Consider the following 18,992-nt stretch of genomic DNA (forward strand, 5'->3'; position numbering starts at 1 on the left):
GTGTGTGTGTGTGTGTGTGTGTGTGTGTGTGTGTGTGTGTGTGTGTGTCTTAATGTAGATATCCCCCAAATCTACCAAATCAGAGTCTCAGGGCCAGGCAAGTGTACAGAAAGAAGAAGATACTAGAATCTTCATTTACTTTGCAAACATCACACTATTAGTGGCTAGCAAAAACTTTTTAGAGTGTCACACTGGCCACCCATCCCGTCACATCTCACACCGTTGATAGACCAGGAACTTCTAAGCTATGGACAAACCAGGCCTACATTTCAGTTTGTTTGATTACAAGATTGTCTTCAGGCTCTCATGAAAAATGCAGGATCCCAGGCCTTCCCTAGACATACTGATCCTCTGGGTCTGGGATAGAGTATAGAAACTGTTTAACTGGTTTAGCTTGGTTTGTTTTCCACAGTTGCTCCTGATGGAGCTAATAGCCACATTCATTTGAGAATCATGATCTTAACTCAAAATAATGACCAGGTGGTGATGGATACAGGTAGAGGAATCCCATGCAGAGGAGCCCTAAAGTGTCCAGTAGACCAATAGTAGCAATGATGCTTCCCATTCAGAAAGTGGCCTGCAGACATCACTGCTTCCCTCTACCCCTATTAACCTTCCCCTTGACAACCCTGTGAGATTGATTTACACTGCATCACTGCTTCCCTCTACCCCTATTAACCTTCCCCTTGACAACCCTGTGAGATTGATTTATGCTGCAAAATGTAGTCTTAACATAGGCACTTTGAAGACTCTCAAACTGAATCGAGAGAGAGAGAGAGACAGACAGACAGATAGACAGACAGACCTTCTGGCATTAGACCCCACAATAGTGATGAAGGCTTCCCACTACAGAACCACGTGCCCTTCCTCCAGCCCACTTTAAACTCCAACCAGACTGAGAGGACCCCTTTACCCCATCCAGAATCTCCTTGCATGTTAGACAAAGGTATAGTTCTTCTGGATGATTGCAGACCAGGCTTACCAGCCTGGCAAAGGGACCACCCCACTGCATGGCTCCTCTGAGAAATAAGCCCATCCCATGCACAGCACGTGGCTTGTTGAGCAGAACGTGTGTTTGAGTCCAGAGGCATGAACAGCCCTCCAAGATGGACGTAAGAAAGGCTACAACTGGGAGGCAAATGTGTGCAGGGGATGAGATAAGATTGATGTGGTGATATTGTCCCCCAATATATTGTGGACAGAACAGCCACTAGACAGACATAGAGGCCAGAAAATGGTGGCACACACACCTTTAATCCTAGCATTCAAGAGGCAGAGATCCATCTGGATCTCTGTGAGTTCAAAGCCACACTGGAAACAGCTAGGCATGGTGACACATGCCTTTAATCCTAGGAAGTGATGGCAGGAAGCAGAAAGGTATATAAGGTGTGAGGACCAGGAACTAGAGCTTTCTAAGCTTTTAGCTTTTAGCAGCAGTTCAGCTGAGATCCATTTGGGTGAGGACTCAGAGGCTTCCAGTTTGAGGAAACAGGATCAGCTGAGGAGTTGGCAAGGTGAGGATGTGGCTTGTTCCGTTTCTCTGATCTTTCAGCATTCACCCCAATACAGATTGGCCCAAGGAGAAGGAAAAAAGATTAAGAGAGGTGCTCAAGATAAAAGGGGAATGAGAAAAGCAAATTTGGGGAGAAAATAGTGTTTGGTCTTTCAAAGGAGACTGTGCAAACGTCCCGGATATTCGCTCAGGTGGGAAGGAAAAGTGAGAGCTTGGTGCAGAATATTGCACTCGAATTCCACTATTATTCATACTGGTTTTTATGTAGCAAGAATTCTAATTGGTCTTAATAATAAAAACCTGGAGCCAGATATTAGGAGAAATTCTGAAAGATCAGAGACAAGCCACAGACACTGATATCTGGCTACAGGTTTTCAAGACCAATTAGGATTCAAGCTACAGTTTTATACCAAGCACATGCTCACACAATGGTGCTTGTTTCCCCTGGCCCCAAAAACTGTCTCTGAATCTTTTTATTTGGTTAATGTATGTGTGTGTGTCTTTGAGAACACACATGTGCCACCCTTCTCCTTCACTCTGAATGATGATAAATGCTCATGTCTCAATTTATTTATTTGCTTGTTTGTGTGTTTATAGGGAGAGCCTCCTGTAGCCCTGGATGATCTCCACCACTAACCCACTCTTGTCTGGGCTCCAGTCTCATCATGTAATGGTGATATGACAAGTTGTTAAAATTGTGTGAAATCTTTCCCAAGTTCCCTCTCTGGCTGACACCTTTTCCAACTCTCAGCATGAGATTCCTGGGGAAATTCCCTTCTCTTTGGAGTCCATTGTTCCAACAGTGTGATTGTCAGATTGAAGACTTGGCCTCTCCCTTGATTTTTCCCTCCATGCCCTTTTTTCTTAAGTTCCTAAAGCTCCGTCAGCCTGCACACCCTAAGATTTCCCCTCCCAGTGTAGAACTTACTTGAGGGGTGCACATTCTTCTTCAGGTGCAAGGGTCTCTGGGCCACAGCAGCCCCCTCCTTGTGAAGGCTGCCCACAACCAAACTCTTTATGGTCCCCTTGGTGTAAAACACCACCAGCAAAATGTTGGCTGCTACCAGAGTGAGCACAGCACAGAGGACCTTGGAGCAGCTCCTCCGCCAGAGCCTCATCACGAGCCTGGGGAGCCTTGCTCCCTTCGGGCAGAGCCCACCAGACAGGCTGTGTGTCTCAGGTGGGTGGTAGCCTTACAAATGGCACTCTACCTGCTAAGCCTGATGTTCTCTGGCTGGGAAAGCTGTCACAGGCTGCCTGCCTTGTCTCTAAAGAGTGTCAGGCGTGGGCAATGGACCAGGACAGCCACTCAACAATCATAAGATCACCTGGACGCACTTGGCATCACCTCAGAAGTCAGGGACATGCCTGTGGCTCCTGTAACTACCTCAGACTGCCCAGGGGAAAACCTTTCTTCCACTGGATTTTGGAGTTCTGCCTATCATGTGCAAGGATTAGATAGTAAGCCATAATGTCTGGTTAATGTTTTGTTCATCACCATCTCTTCCTATGGAATAACGAGTAAGGGCTGGTCTAGGGTGGGGGGAGCCCAGAAGAGAAGGAGGATGTGAAAGGAACTGTTGCGTGAATCCAATTGGTCTTATAATAAAAACTCAGAACCAGATATCGGGGTAAATGCGGAAAGATCAGAGGAAACAAACCACAGCCACTTCTCACCTCACCAACTCCTCAGCCAAAAGGGGAAGATCCTGTCTCCATGAATCCTCAGACTGAATGCCCCTGAGTCCTCAGCCTAAAGGACTGAGTTTCTGTCTCTTCCAGCCTTATAGGCCTTTCTCTGCCCAGCCATATCACTTCCTGTCTCAACCTCCCTGGTGCTGGGATTGAAGGCGTGTGTGCTTCCCAAATACTGGGAGCAAAAGCATGAGATCCCAAGTGCTGGGATTAAAGGTGTGTGTCACCACTGCCTGGCCTCTATGTTTAATCTAGTGGCTGGCTTTGCCCTCTGATCTTCAGGCAAACTTTATTTGTTAGAGTACAAACAAAATATCCCCACAAGGAACCCATGAAGCAGTGAGAGCCACAATGGCTGCCTGTTCCTATGCCACTTCAGGTCAATGAACACAGCAGGTGTACAATGAACGCTTCTTCAGCTCATTTCAGGAGAAGCTTCAGTCCCTGATGGATCCCCAGGCGGCTCCTGTAAGCAGGTGCAGTGAGCTGGAGGTGGCCCTGGGGTGAGCCTCAGGGAAAGATCCTGCTTCAGTGTGTATGTCCTCCGTTCAACCCTGGAGTCTGGAGTTCTCCTCCACTTCAGTTCTTTAACTCCTTCGCCTCCACACCCCACACTTCCCATGTTTTAGACAACTCACCCAATTATCACTATAAATTCACCGTCTAAAACTGTCCTCCAGGTCAAAAGTATAAAATCCTCAGTCTGGTGTTGGTCCCCTGCATACTCTGTTCTCCATCGATGGGAAGCATGTCCACTTCCCACTTGCAAGTTCCAGTCAAACAAATCAAAAACGCATAACCCCTCTCATTTCTTGGATGAGCTGAGGTGGGCACATTGCTATTTCTTCCTAATCACTAAGGGCAACTAAACACTGTGTACAGCCAAGCACAAGAAGAGGAAGAGGAAAAGGGTGGGGGGTGGAGGGGGAGGAAGAGGGAGGAGCCGAGAATCCCATATCTGTGGGAGCCCGTTTTCAGGTTCCTCGTGGCTTTACCCAGCAGGTCCTCATAGAGAGGATGATTAGGACCACGGGCCTGAGTGCAGGTGTCTGAGATGGTCTGCACTTGGCTGTGCTGTAGGGATGTCTTTTGCTCCACTCCTTGGCATCTCTATAAATACCCTGGGGCAGAGATAGTCAGGGCCCATTGGAATAGGTTCCAGGCTCTCTGGAGGCTATCCTTTATTTCCCATCTGTTTATCTCCACAATCTAAATCCTTCTATCTAATATTTCCTGCTGCTCGAACTCAAGAAAACTCTGGGGAGCTGTGGGGTTGGTGGGTAAACACCCTGCACATATCCAGCAAAAATATCTCCAGGAATGAAGGGGAAACCAAGACAAGAAAAGCCATCACCTTGAAAAAAAGATAAATCCAAAGGTTTCTCCCAATGATGCAACAAGGAAAGAAGGAATCTCTGAACAGCAGAGGGGAAAAGGGACAAGCAGGAACTGAAAAAGTGAGCCAATAAAAGCACTTCCCTTCTGCTGCTTGAGTGTTCTGAGTTTGATGTACTTGTGAGTTGGAGACAGGCCAATGAGATGTTCAAGGTCATCTTTAGCTACATAGTGAGTTCAAGGCCTGCCTGGGCTAGGTGAGGCCATGCCTTAAGAAAACAATAAACAAACAAACAAACAATAAATAAATAAATATTTTAAAATAAGTATGTCCGATATAGGGAGCGGAAATATCACATTGTCTGATGTGGCTCTCAAAGGATGAGAATGAACTATTCAGGGCAATTAAACATGGGTCGGTTAGATTGACTTATAGGGTTTCTACTTGTCACCTGAATTGGCAAATTGAAGAAGCCAGTAGTCAGTCATCAATGAATTGTATGCATATTCTGTTGACAGATTCATGAAGTATCTTGATTGCAGGGTTGGTCACTGGAATCTGTAGGTGATAAAATGGCATACACACACACACACACACACACACACACTGCAGAAAACAGGGTAATAGGAGACCAAAATACGTCACATTATCTTTGCAAAATTTTGTGATCCTCTCTATACCTCAAATTTTAAAAGTTATTTCAGAAAGCAAGATCTGTCCTCTGCACAAACTGACCACTGAATCATGTAAGAATATAATTTTCTAAAATTACAAACCCTTTACTAAAAATACACAACTAAACATATGCTGATTACCTCTGGAGGTGGTGGGTGCTGGCAAGCTGAGGAATGGAGGTGGGAAAGAGAATGGCATTCACAGGACAATATGATCATTTTTTATCTTGTGCATGAATTATATATGAATAACAAAAAGAACTGATAAAAATTACTTAGAGCAGGAATTGCTTGTGGCCTCTGCAGTAGTTCAAGTTCACCTGGCTAGAACGATAAGCACATGTTTCTTTCTCTCGTTCTTTTTTTTAATTAAGAAAATTTTTGCATTCATTTTACACACCAATCAGAGATTCCCCTCTCCCTCCTCCCCCCCAGCCTCCCCCTTCCAATCCATCCCCCACTACCCCCCCCCACAAGAAGGCAAGGCCTCCCATGGGGGAGGCACATCCAGTAGAGGCAAGTCCAAGCCCTTCCCCCTGCCTCAAGGCTGCAGGAGGTGTCCCATCATAGGTAGTGGGCTCCAAAAAGCCCACTCATGCACCAGGGATGGATTTTGATCCTACCATTAGAGGGCCCCCCAAGCAGATCAAGCTACACAATTGTCTTGCATTGCAGAGGGCCTAGTCCATTCCCATGCAGGTTCCACAGCCATTGATCCAACTTTCATGAGTTCGCACTAGTTTGGTTTGGTCGTCTCTGCAGGTTTCTCCATCATGATCCTGATGCATCTGCTCAAGAATCCCTCTTCTCTCTCTTCGACTGGACTCCTGGAACTCTGCCTGGTGTTTGGCTGTGGATCTCTGCATCTGCTTCCATCAGTCACTGGAGGGAAGCTCTGTGATAACAGTTAGGGTATTCACTGGTCTGATCACTGGGGTAAGCCAGCTCAATTTGGAAATCCGCATGGCAGTTTCTCAGAAAATTGGGAATCAATCTACCTTGAGACCCAGCTATACCACTCTTGGGCACATACCCAAGGAATGCTCAGTCATACCACACAAGGACACATGCTCAACTATGTTCATAGCAGCATTATTCGTAATAGCCAGAACCTGGAGACAACCTAGACACTCCTCAACTGAAAAATGGATTAAGAAAATGTGGTACATATACACAATGGAGTACTACTCAGTAGAGAAAAACAATGACATCATGAAATTTGCAGATAAATGAATGGAACTAGAAAATATCATCCTGAGTGAGGTAACCTAGACTCAGAAGGACAAACATAGTATGTACTCACTCATAAGTGGACACTAGATAATCAGACAACAAACCACAACTCCAGAGAAGCTAGTTAACAAGGAAGACCCAAAGAGGGACACATGGACCACCCTGGGAAGGGGAAATAGATGAGATCTCCATGAATAAACTGGGCATGAGGGGTGGGCAATGGAGGGTAGAGGATAGGGGATGAGAACATAAGGGAAATGGATGGTTGAGCTGGAACAGGGAGGGAGGGGAATGCAATGAGAGAGATACCATGATAGAGGGAGGTATCATGGAGACAGAGAGAAATCCAGGGCTAGGGAAGGTGCCAGGAATCCCCAAGGATGACCCCAGCTTAGACTACTGGAAATGGTGGAGAGGGTGTCGTTCTTTTTTTTAATGGGTGTTTTGCTTTGTTTTCTAGACAGGACCTCACATAGCCCTGGCTGACCTTGAACTCACGATATAGCCAAGGATGACTTTGAACCTCACATCCTTCTGTCTCCAGCTCTCAAGGACTAGGATTACAGGTGTGTGCTACCACTGTCAGCACACATGATGCTTTCTCTGTAGCCCACAGTGAGAGTGGTGGGACTCCTCAGGAAGGAGAGGCATGGGTGACTTTCTGACAAAACTAGGTATTCTCATGTGCATCCTGTCCTGCCCAGAACACTCAGGCAGGGTTTCTCCAATGCTGAGGTGGCAGGAATCACCTGAAGAACTTGGCAAAAATGCAGACTTCCAGGTTCCTTCTGAAGAGTCTAACCCCACTGGTCTAGTGTGGGATTCTGACACCTTCATATTAACAAATGCCCCGTACCAATCTCTTCCCTGGCTGTGCTCACAAGTCCATGTAGACTGATTTTCATCAGTCAATGTGCTGACAAGCCTGTAAGGCCCCAGTGTGAGCCAAGGGCCACAGCGGGACAAGGGGGCATTCTGTCTGAGTGTGTGCTATCTTCAAAGACATGCAAGTTTCAGTTGCTCCAGCAAGAGAGAGAGAGAGAGAGAGAGAAAGAGAGAGAGAGAGAGAGAGAGAGAGAGAGAGAGAGAGAGAGAGAAATTAACCATGTGTAAGGAAAGTTACAAAGGGCGGGAGAATTCACATCATTTCATGAAGAATAAATGATCTGTGAAGATCAGAATGTCATGATGGAGACTGGGATAAAACTGAGATGTTTTCACCTCATATTCATTTATAATGCATGAGCATCACCATCACTACCGCCATTATCTCTCTCTTAGGTCCTTTTCTATTGCTGCCATAAAACACCATGACAAAGGTAACTAATAAAAGAAACCAATTAATTTTGGCTTTTGGTTTCAAAGAATTAGAGTCCATGATGGAGGGGCAAACAAAACAAAACAAAACAAAACAAAAACAAACAGAAAACAGCTGAGGACTCACATCCTGGCCACAGTCACTAACGAGGCAGAGAGAAAGCACTGGGAATCCCAGGAGTCATTTGAAACCTTAAAGCCCAACCCCAAAGACACACCTCCTCTAATAAGGCCACACCTCTCAATCCTTCCCAAACAGTTCACCAACTGGAAACAAGATATTCAAAATCCTATGGGAACTATTATCATTTAAATCGCTACATTCACCACCATCACCACCATCATCCCTATATGTCACAACCACAAGAGAATGATCAAATAATTTGTAGTGCTTGATGGGGAGAATGATCAAATAATTTGTAGTGCTTGATTGGTTAATTATGATCACTCTACTCCATAGATTAGATTACCACAGGCCCTGGGAAGAGAGTGCTGGGGAAAGTGGACTGTAGTTTAAGAGAGTGAGCCCTTTACTCACTAGTCAAGGAAACCAAGGCAAGTTAATTCACCTCGCTGAACTTTATTTTTCTTATCTACAAAATGAGGGTTGATAAGACAGTCTGGGGCTGTGGGGGTGTAGCTCATGTTTGCCAAGCATGGGCAAGGGCCTGGTTCTGATCCCCAGTGCTATAGCAAACAAACAGGCAAGCAAGCTAGGCATAATGAGTTTTTCCCTGAATTCACGCACACATGAGGCTGAAGCAGGAGAATTGCCATAAGTTTGGGTTTATCTTGGACTACACAGTGAAACCTTGTCTCAAAACAAACAAACAAACAAATCAACAGTCTTCTCTGTAATGTGGTTATGGGATGGCAGGCAGCCTTGTAAAGGGCTCAGCCTAGTCAGTAAATGTAAGATATTATCATCACCGTGGTTTTCATTTGTAAAAGGAAGAACTTTTGAAAGCTAAACTGTGATACAGAAAGCTGCTCATGGAAAAAGGCTGGCTAGGGATAAATACCTCAATGGTTGACTAAGCAGTCATGCACAAGGCCTTGGGTTCCCTCCCAGCACTGCACCAACTGAAAATTAAAAACAAAATTATAATCAGGGGAGATGAGGGAGGTTAGAATATGATTTGGAAACATCTGAGGTCTCTAAATGGGAGATCTAAATAATGTCACAGGCCACTAACAGCTCAAATAATGTGGTATTTTTTAATACTGTATTAAGGTATCTGTTAAAGGATTCCAAGCTATGCAAGATCTCCTTAAGTATTTCTAACTGTCCCTAGAGGTATCTCAGAACTAGTCCATACAGGCCGCATGTAGCATCACAGACTTTTGACTCTGCCCACATCCCCACGTGGGCAGCCTGTCCACAGCATAGCTTCTGTGTTCTACAGGAGACCTGGGCTCTGGTGCTCCCAGGGAATGTACTCAATGGATTCTTTGCAGTTTTGCTTTTTGACACAGGGTATCAGGAAACTTGGGCTGGCCTTGAACTTGGCATGTAATAGAAGATGATCTTGAGCTACAGAACTTCCTGTGACTACTTTTCTAATGCTCAGGTTATAGGTGCAAGCCACCATGCCCAGCTCTTAAGTTTTGTATTTTTTTGTTTTTGTTTTTTGTTGTTGTTTTGTTTTGTTTTTAGATAGGGGTTCATAGCTAGCTTAGAACTCACCTTGTAGCCCAGGCTGGCCCCAACCTTCTGACAATCCTCCTGCCTCAGCCTCCCAAATCCTGATGTCTTTTCCATTTTTTTCATCATGCTTTTTGGTGTTGCAGTTTGGAGGGTAGCAGACAGCCTGCAAACAGCTCTCCGTTTCAGACAGATCTTTCCTGCTCACAACTAGTTGTCTGTATAATTATCATAGTGTTGAATGCTGTGTATGACATAGACATAATTATTTTGACGGTAGTTTTAGCCAGGAGAGGCAACTGCAGACAGAATGACCCAAAAAAGAAATCCGAAGGTAAGTACAATTGCTGAGAAAAGAATTTCCAGGTTCAAAACAGCTTCACAATGCTCTCTCTGGCAAACACCAAGGGTCCCAGACACGTCTCCACCATGGCAACAAAAGGGAACGAATTGTTCTACAGAACTGGACTGTATCCTCACCAGATGTGTTCACAGACATCATGCAAATTAGGCAAACCAGTGGGGCAGGTGCCGCCGGTATGGCTGATCCACATTTAACTTTGGAAAGTGGCAGGGAAACAGAACTCTGCAGTTAATGTATCAGCCCTGAGTGCCTGTAAGGGAAGAAAATGGCCCAAAGAAAAACATTCATCTGGAAGACAGATCAATATAGACTACAAAATAAGGCAACAGAAGAGAACAGAACTAAAACACAGAGTTTTCATACATTTGTTTGTTTTGTTTTTGTTGTTGAGTATGTTGGTTGGGAGCTTCGCCCAGACACATGGGGGAGCCTTGACCACTACCATCTGAGATGCTCCAGTACATGCAGCTGTATATGGTCATGTGACTCATTTTTACAAGCCTTTAAACTCAGTTCTCAGAGTGTTACTGGAAAAGTGAGAATTTGAAAGATTGCCTTAGCTACCATCTGTCAGTGAATAGCTTCACTTCCATCTCATTCAGACATTCTATGGAGACTTTCAATAATTTAAGGAGAAACTATCAGTTTGTACCAAAATTGAATGATGTACTTAGGACAAGCCACTGTGGACTTTCGGGTAGGTAAAGGTTAGTTTGATGGGTTGGAGAGAAGGCTATCCCTGTACGGCATCACATCGAATCAGTGGATAATTATGAAGAGACAACACAGTACTTTTTTTTTTTTTAATGATCTGGCGTCATCTACTTCCAGCTAAGATGCAACACTTGAGACTGGATTGATTCTCCTGTCAAAACATCAGCAAAACTACACAAAATAGATGAGATAACTGTTTTCAGGTCACAGGAAGCAGAGGAATGTGATCTCTGAGAAGTAGGACACAAAAGGAGTGCTCTGTCGTTGCCCCAGGGGACAATTTCACAGTCATGACTTGGATGGCAAGCCCCAAGAGAGTCTCACTGAGAGGAGAGTCAAGGAGTGAAGTTGTGATCTGCTACAACAGGGCTTGCAGTAGAAAGAACCAAAGTTAAAAGAGCGGCATAAAAGGAAGGGGCCCAGGAGTCTGCCTGCTGTCCTTCCAGATTCCTGGACAAGTGACAGGCTGAACTTGTCCTGAGGGAAACTACATAAGGTCTAGCTTAGAGCTACCACTACAGGGTTAAAAGATAATGGTAACACTAGAGGTCTTAGAGTGCCTGATGATGGTGCCTGCTTCGTCTATTTCTTCCTGCAGTGCTTTTGTCTCATGGGTTTCAGTGCTGTGTTATTAGGTGCACATATGCGAACTTTATTACGCCTTCCTGAAGTAGGGACTCTTACTATGAAGTGGCTGTCACTACCCCTAAGAAGATCCCTTTCAAAACTGAAACTCTCACTTTCTTCAGATTAGTGTTTGCATGGAATGACTTTCTCCATACTTACCCTTTCAAGCTATACATGTCCATGTTCTCATACTTTAAGTGAATTTCCCACAGACAATATACAGCTGGGTCCTGGTTTTGTTCAAGTCTGATGCCTGATGATCTGTCTTTTTTCTAAATATTGGCTCGGGGTGTGTGTGTGTGTGTATGTGTGTATGTTTGTGTGTGCTTGGTGTGTGTGTGTGTGTGTGTCTGTGTAGGCCAGAAAGGAGCACTGGATCCCCTGGAGCTAGGGTTACAGGTAGATCCCACTATTTTGTTCAGTAATCAAGGTCCTTTGGTTTCATTTCCTGGTTTATAAACTGCTGATTGACCCCACTGACTTTAAAGTTTGCTGATACTTGACTGGCTACATAACGTTAAGGGCTTTTCAACCATTTGTTTGTTTGTGTGTGTGTGTGTGTGTGTGTGTGTGTGTGTGTGTGTGTGTGTAATTGTACTTATGTACATGTCAAAGGACAACTTTAGGAAGTTGATTCTCTCCCCCACTCCCACTCCAAGTGCTTTGACTGGCTGAGCCATTTTGCAGGCCCAGCACTTTTTTTCATTTAACTCTTTTAATGAGGCACATGGTAATACAATATTACAGGACACAGGTCCATGACCTCGGATTTCCTGTATTCTAAATGAAATTAGGGAACAGAAATTAGGGAATAAAATGGGTTTATTTGCAGTTTGGTCCAACCAGAGAGAAAGAATCTAATCTCTCTCTTTTGTGTTTGGGTCAGTCTTACAACTACAGAAATCCATGAGATAAAGGGCAGAAGACAGACCTGGCTATGGAATTGGTTCACCATTCTTTGGGGAAGGTGACTGGCCTCCAGTTGTCTTCAGTGTCTCTGTTCTCAGCCTGGAGAATGCTTTATAAATTATGCTATCATAGACAAGAGATTTTTATTTAATCCAGGCTTGAAGAAAATGGGGCAGACATTCCATCTTAAAAAGACACACACCTCTTCCAATTTTCAAAGGAGAAAAGAATCAAAGGATCTTATGGATCACGGGAGGAAGGTCCAGTCCATTATCTGCATGTGGCTGTGGTGTACTCCTGTAATCCAGCTAATTGGGAGGCTGAGGCAGGACGACTGCAGGTTTGAGGTCATACACATACATTCACACTGAAAGCCTAGTTGGTGGCTATTTTAACATACTAATTTGAAAATATTTCTCTATAAGAGAACTGTCTGTCTGTTGGTAACCTTCAAAGCAAATGTTCACTATGATAGAATTTTTGATGCTTACCTGGTTAAAGGCTGCTAACAGACTCTACAATGAGGGGCTTTTGTCCATCCCCATGTCCCCTTAATATTCCCTGTCTGTCTACCCTGCTTCAAAGTGATGGCAGCAAGAAGGACTTTTGGGGCCACCTTGCAGCCTTGGAGCTGTTACTGTTGGTTGCTGGCTCCCATTGTCTGCAGGTCCTTGACATCTTATTCAAAGGACTGAAGAGCTGCACAGACTGCAAAGTAGCAAGCAGGTTCATTCAGAAGCACAGTACTGGTAACAAAGGCAGCACAGGCCAGACATGCTGCCAGCCAGCAGTCAGCTCCTTGAGCTAAAGTACTCAAGGACATTGGTTATTGTTTGGGGCTAGTACAGGATGAGTTTGTTGCTTAGGGGTATCCTGTGGGTAATTGGCAGGCTTGGATGATGAGAGCCTTTGCTCAGCTCACTGTGCATGTCCTTTTTCATCATGCATCATCAAATTCTAATCATATGCATATCCAGTTATGCATAGTCCAAAGAGGTAGAGTCACCCAGCAGAGACTATTTGACTTACTGTGCTTGCACCCAAACTAGCTCCAGTCAGACCAGCCTCCTGTTCCCAGCTCCTAGCCATGTTCTGACCATATCGAAATGGAAAGTGGCCATAAAAGGAGTCACCAAGGGAGCTAGGGAACACTGCTTGGAGTAGGGTGTGTATGTGGCTCAATGCAAGGTCCTAGGTTGCTAGGTGCACTGTCAGATGAGTGTGGACAAAGCCCAAGCCAAGTGGAGTCCCAGGTTGCTAAGTCTTCCCCACACCTGCCTGTCTGCATGCTAAGGCTGATCAATTAGATGACTCTTTGACCAGGTTTGCTTCAGCAAGCACACCTACTGACCTTTGCCTTAATTCTTCTGTTTAAAGTTCATATCAGTGTGGTGATATTGTGTTCCCCAAAATACTATGCACCCTAATAAACTTATCTGGGGTCAGAGAACAGAACAGCCACTAGATATAGAGGCCAGAAAATGGTGGTGCACACGCCTTTAATCCTAGCATTCCGAAGGCAGAGATCTATCTGTATCTCTGTGAGTTCAAAGCCACACTGGGAACAGCCAGGCATGGTGACACACACCTTTAATCCCAGGAAGTGATGGCAGGAAGCAGAAAGGTATATAAGGCGTGAGGCAGGAACTAGAGCCTGGTTAGGCTGGTTAAACTTTTAGGCTTTTAGCAGCAGTTCAGCTGAGATTCATTCCAGATGAGGACTCAGAGGCTTCCAGTCTGAGGAAACAAGACCAGCTGAGGAATTGGCAAGGTGAGGTTAGCTGTGGCTGGTTCTGTCTCTCTGATCTTTCGGCATTCACCCCAATAACTGGCACTGGGTTTGTTTTTATTACTAAGACCTTCTAACAATTCGTTACATATCAGCACCTAAAAGATGACATGGGGGACTAGACTCCTTTATCTGTTTTCTGTATGTAGCCACATGGATGAAATCTGTTTCTCACCTTTAACTGGCATATGATGCGTGGTGAGCCTGGCCTGTTGGAGCTCAGCCTTTCACCCTAAAACTCCAGTTATACTTCCTCCAAATTTCCTCTGCTTCCATCCAGTTCCCCACTGTTCCCCACTCCAACCTCATCCATAAACTCCTCTAATTTACGGTAAGGTGTTAGTGGATAGATGTTTTGTTAATGCAGTATTCTGTCCTCAACATCTATTTCTATAGCTTCAGTTACCAGCTCAAATGATCATTTTACCAAAAGTATTCCCATGGTATCAACTTTTAATAGCCATTGCTTAAGGAGACAAGATATGTGCCTCAAAGATCCTCAACTCCTCTAACCTCCCACTCAGTCCCAGAGAGAGGACGCTTTAGGTTGGCAATCTGGAATGAAGAGAAATGAAAATGTAGGAAGTCAGGCAACCACGTTGCCTTCTTAACTCTCCAGCTGGAGTTCAGAGAGGAGACTCAAGGCTACCAAGCAAGGTTTTAATGACTACAGGAGTTAGGCATCCTAATTACCAAACTGAACCCATTGTAAATTTGAGGTTTTATTATAGAATTTAAATCATTACACTCAATCCTAGCTGAAAGTTTGAAAAGTAATTGCAATTTAAATTCTTGTTACTTGAACAAGATCAGAAAATCTGGGGGTTAGATGGAATTTTCATCTGTTAACTGAGAATAAAATTTAACTTGGTTGAGAACAAGGGAAAAATACATTTAATTGTAGATAATCTGGGAGACACAAATTCAAGCAGCTTTGAAATGTGGCCTAAGGCAGTAAGATTACTGAGCTCCAGGCCAGCTTAGGCACCATACTGAAGCTAGACCAAACCAAACAACCAAAAAAAAAAAAAAAAAAAGAAAAAAGAAAAAAGAAAAAAAAGGCAATGAGCTGTCATGCAAGGGTTTGGGTACAGCCTGGGTCTCTAGGTAGTGGGCAGAATGCAATTTAACAGACCAATGCCTCAGGAAACTTTGTCCTTGCTCACAGACCAGTGCACCTGGGAGAATGGCCGTCTGCAGTCCAAGTCTGAGTGGCTTTCCTAGGGACCTGTCAGAAACCCAGTACAACAATGGTCTCTTGGCTCCTCTTGCCATGCCCCAAACCCATTCTACTCCATTTTTATTCGCTTCCTTGATCCATTTAAATACAAGGAAAGAATCTCTCTGGCTCTCTGTCTTAGGGTTTTATTGCTGTGAAGAGACACCATGACTAAGGCAACTCTTTTTGTTTGGAAGGAAAACATTTAATTGTGGCTGGCTTATAGTTTCAGAGGTTTAGTTCATTACCATCATGGCAAGAAGCATGGTGGTGTGCAGGCAGACATGGTGCTGGAGAAGGAGCTGAGAGTTCTACATCTTGATCTACAGGCAACAGGAGACTTTCATAGGAGACCTAGCTTGAGGATATAAGACCCCAATGCCTGCCTCCACAGTGACACACTTCCTCCAGCTAGGCCACACCTCCAAATAGTGCGACTTCCTAAGGGCCAAGCATTCAAAGTCTATGGGGGTCATTCCTATTCAAACCACCACACTCATATATTTGTTCAATAGATGCCAGACATTCTTAACAAAACACAGACTTGCAGACCACTTTTTTGTGTGCCTTACATTCTGTATAAAGATTTTAAAGGAAGGTGGAGTGTTAAAAAGTAAAAGCACAGAGTAGGGATGTTGTTTAGTGGATAGAGTGCTTGCCTGGCATGCACAAGGCCCTGGGTTTGATATCCAGCTCCACATAAACTGTGTATGGTGGCACATATCTGTAATCCTAACACTCAGGAGATAGAAGCACTGAGGATCACAAATTCAAGGTCATTCTCAGTTAAGTTGTGAGTCCAAGACCAGCCTAGGCCATATGGGACCTTGTTTGTAAATGAATAAAGTCACACATTGCATCTTTGAGGGGCTTTGTTCTATCTGGACACTTGATTGTGACCCTCATGCCCTCTCCAGGACCAGACAAGTGGCAGTGACCATTGGTGACAGCTCACATTGATGGACTTAAAATTTTGCCTCCGCCAACCAAGGTGGTCATAAGCCTACAATTCCCCTCAGCCTAACCACCCAGACAAGCTTCTCCCAGACATGAGGTCCTAGACTCCCTACAGATAGCCATGGGGCTCCTGGACAGAACCTCAAGTGCCCGAAGACTTACCACCCAGCTCACCCAGCCCTTGAGAGTCCTGCCCACTGATCCAGCAGTGCTGAGTTCAGACTTCACTCTGCCCTCTCTCCTCTACCTGTCCCGTCCTCCTTTGCAGCATCTTCCCAGATAAAAGCCCTGGCTTCCTATGTCGGGATTTGTTTTTCATGGATGCCCTCAACCTTCCTGACTACTCACACTTCCCCCTCCCATTCTCTTGGACCTTTTCCTTCATGAGGAAGGTTTCTCCAAACACACTTTTGCTCCACCACACCTCCTGTGCACTTCTAGAATATAAATCCGACAAGCTTTGTCCATGCATCCTTCATGTTTTCCTGAGACAAAAGCCATCATTTTTACAATGAGATTCAGAAACCCAACTGAGCTACTGATGGATGAGGCCATTTGCCTTCTCTTAGTCCTTGTCATTATTCAGAAAACTGGCGTCTCTTCCTCCCTTTTAGAAACAGCCACTGTTGGTTTGTTCTTGTAGTTCTGGAGATAGAACTTGCACACCTAAGTAAGAACTCTAACATCCCAGGCCCTTTGGTTATTTTTATGTGTGTATAAATGTCGTAAGCTACCACGTGGGTGCCGAGGACTGAACCAGCGAGTGCTCGTAACCACTAAGACTTTTCTCTACAACCACCTGAGCTCTTTTTAAAGTGTAGCTTAAAACAAGGTCCCAGTCAGTTGCCCAAGCGGGCACTGAGCTTGAAATTGTCCTGCTTCGGCTTCCTGAGGCCTGCAACACCATACCTGGCATGGCAGCTGCTTTATTAAGTCAGGAAACAACTGTAAGGACAATCCTCGTACTGAAGACCAGAAGTTCATACTGACTTAGGGCATACCATGTGCTACTCTGACCAAGGTTGAGAGCACTCTAATTTATAGGTATAACATAAATATTTAGAAGACAGTTTGAAACATAAGCATTTAGCAAAACCACAGTAGTAGGTTCCCCCTACAGCCTCTGATCCATCCCTGGACTTTCGGCCAGGTTTATGGCATTAGCCATAAATCCTGTCCTGCAGAGTAGGCCTGAGATCCAACTAGAAAACAGTTGGTTATGACCATAACAGTCATACCACTGTTGCACCGGCAGGTACACCTTTTCTGGCGGGCCATCATTGTAGCATGCAGGTCCAGCACTGGGTAAGACTTGGATGGCCTTCCTCCCCACCCAGCAGCCTGAATAGCACCTTCCAGCACTATGAATGCAAGCCCATAGGGAAGAAGGGTCCCTGTCAGTTAAAGATTGATTTCTCTATTCCTACAACCAAGTGTGTGGTATCCTTACCATCTAGTTATGGTGGGCAAGCAAACAAGCTCAGTATTTCAAATGCATTATCTCATTCAGCTCCTCACCACAATCCCAGAATGTAGTTATGGTCATCACCTCATTTTACAGACAAGAAAACCAAGGCTGAGAAAAAAAAAAGACTGGTAGACTTACCCAACTTTTACAGCAAGGAAGTACTAAAAATGCCTACTTATTATTATTATTTTTTTGGGGGGGTGTTTTCAAAACAGGGTTTCTCTGTGTAGCTTTTGTGCCTTTCCTGGAACTCACTCTGTAGCCCAGGCTGGCCTCGAACTCACAAAGATCTGCCTGCCTCTGCTGTGTGCTGGGATTAAAGGCATGCGCCACCACCACCCAGCCGCCTACTTATCTTCTACATTAAAATTTATTATCTATAAAATAATGGACTGTTAGGTATGTGACATTTTCATATACATCCTTGTATCTTACTCATATTTCCCTTTGTCCCCCATTTCCTCCATCCCTGGCGGTCTCCCTCTGCCCTGCCCCCCAATAATAGTGGCTCATATTTGTAATCTTAGCATTTAGGAGACTGTGGCAGGAAAGCTGCTGCAAGTTCAAAGCTAGCCTGGACTACATAGTGAATTCTAGGCCATCCTGAACTAGACTGAGACTCTGCACAAAAGAAAGAAAAGGGTCCGGTGACATGGTGCAGCAGGTAAAAGCACTTTTTGCTAAGCCAGATGACCTGAGTTTGATCCCTGAGATCCATGTGGTGGAAGAGAATCAATTCCTTTAAGTTGTCCTCTGATCTCTAAATGTGTGCTGTGACACACATACACCATGACATGTGCATATGCACACACGCTCACACACTTAAAACTAGACTTGGCATGAGATAACATATGTAATATTATGTCTTTATCCCTGCCTATTATCTTTCTTATTCCCTCCTACCCTCCCATCCTCTCTCCAGCAGTTCCATCCTACTGTCATGTCCACGTATATTGAAGTCTAGAGTCCACATGAGAGAAGATATGATACTGTCTTCTTAAGTCTAGCTTTTCACCTAACGATCTCCAGTCTATTTTCCTACAAATGACATGATTTCATTCTTATTTTGGGCCCAAAGAGAAAAAACACAATCAAAAGCTATCAACTGTACATATGCACCATATTTCCTTTATCCATGTATCTGTTGACGGGCATCTAGAAGACTGTGTACCTTGATTATTGTGAACAGTGCTACTGTACACATGGATGTGCAGGTATCTCTATGGTATGCTGACGTAGGGTCCTTCAGTTGTATACTCTAGAGTGGCACAGCTTGGGCATATAGGTATTCTATATCAGTTTTTTGAGGATCCGTTGGGCCTCCATTTCCATAGTGGCTGCACTGGTTAACATTCCCACCAACAGTTTCTCTTAGAATTCATATTTGAAGCCAATCTGTATAGAGGTCACCTGCCCTGTCCCAGAACACAGTCTCCTCTTGAGAATTACCTTCCCGGTCACGCCACAGGTATCTGTGCATACTGTTCTCTTCACAGAGAATGGATGAGTGATCGGCATGCAAATGACACACA

The 18,992-nt window shown here is 44.6% G+C and overlaps 1 protein-coding gene across 1 annotated transcript in view; it reads right to left on the reverse strand.

Moving 5' to 3' along the window:
- The window catches only part of Galnt8 (polypeptide N-acetylgalactosaminyltransferase 8), a 31,944-nt gene extending 29,172 nt beyond the window's left edge, over nucleotides 1-2,772 (reverse strand). Inside the window, exon 1 of the mRNA XM_059258641.1 lies at nucleotides 2,442-2,772. Within this exon, the coding sequence (XP_059114624.1) occupies nucleotides 2,442-2,631 (190 nt within the window). The 5' untranslated portion in view covers nucleotides 2,632-2,772. The remainder of the gene's footprint in view (nucleotides 1-2,441) is intronic.
- Nucleotides 2,773-18,992: the final 16,220 nt, after the last annotated feature.

Source organism: Peromyscus eremicus, chromosome 3, assembly GCF_949786415.1.
Source record: "Peromyscus eremicus chromosome 3, PerEre_H2_v1, whole genome shotgun sequence".
Lineage (NCBI taxonomy): Eukaryota > Metazoa > Chordata > Mammalia > Rodentia > Cricetidae > Peromyscus > Peromyscus eremicus.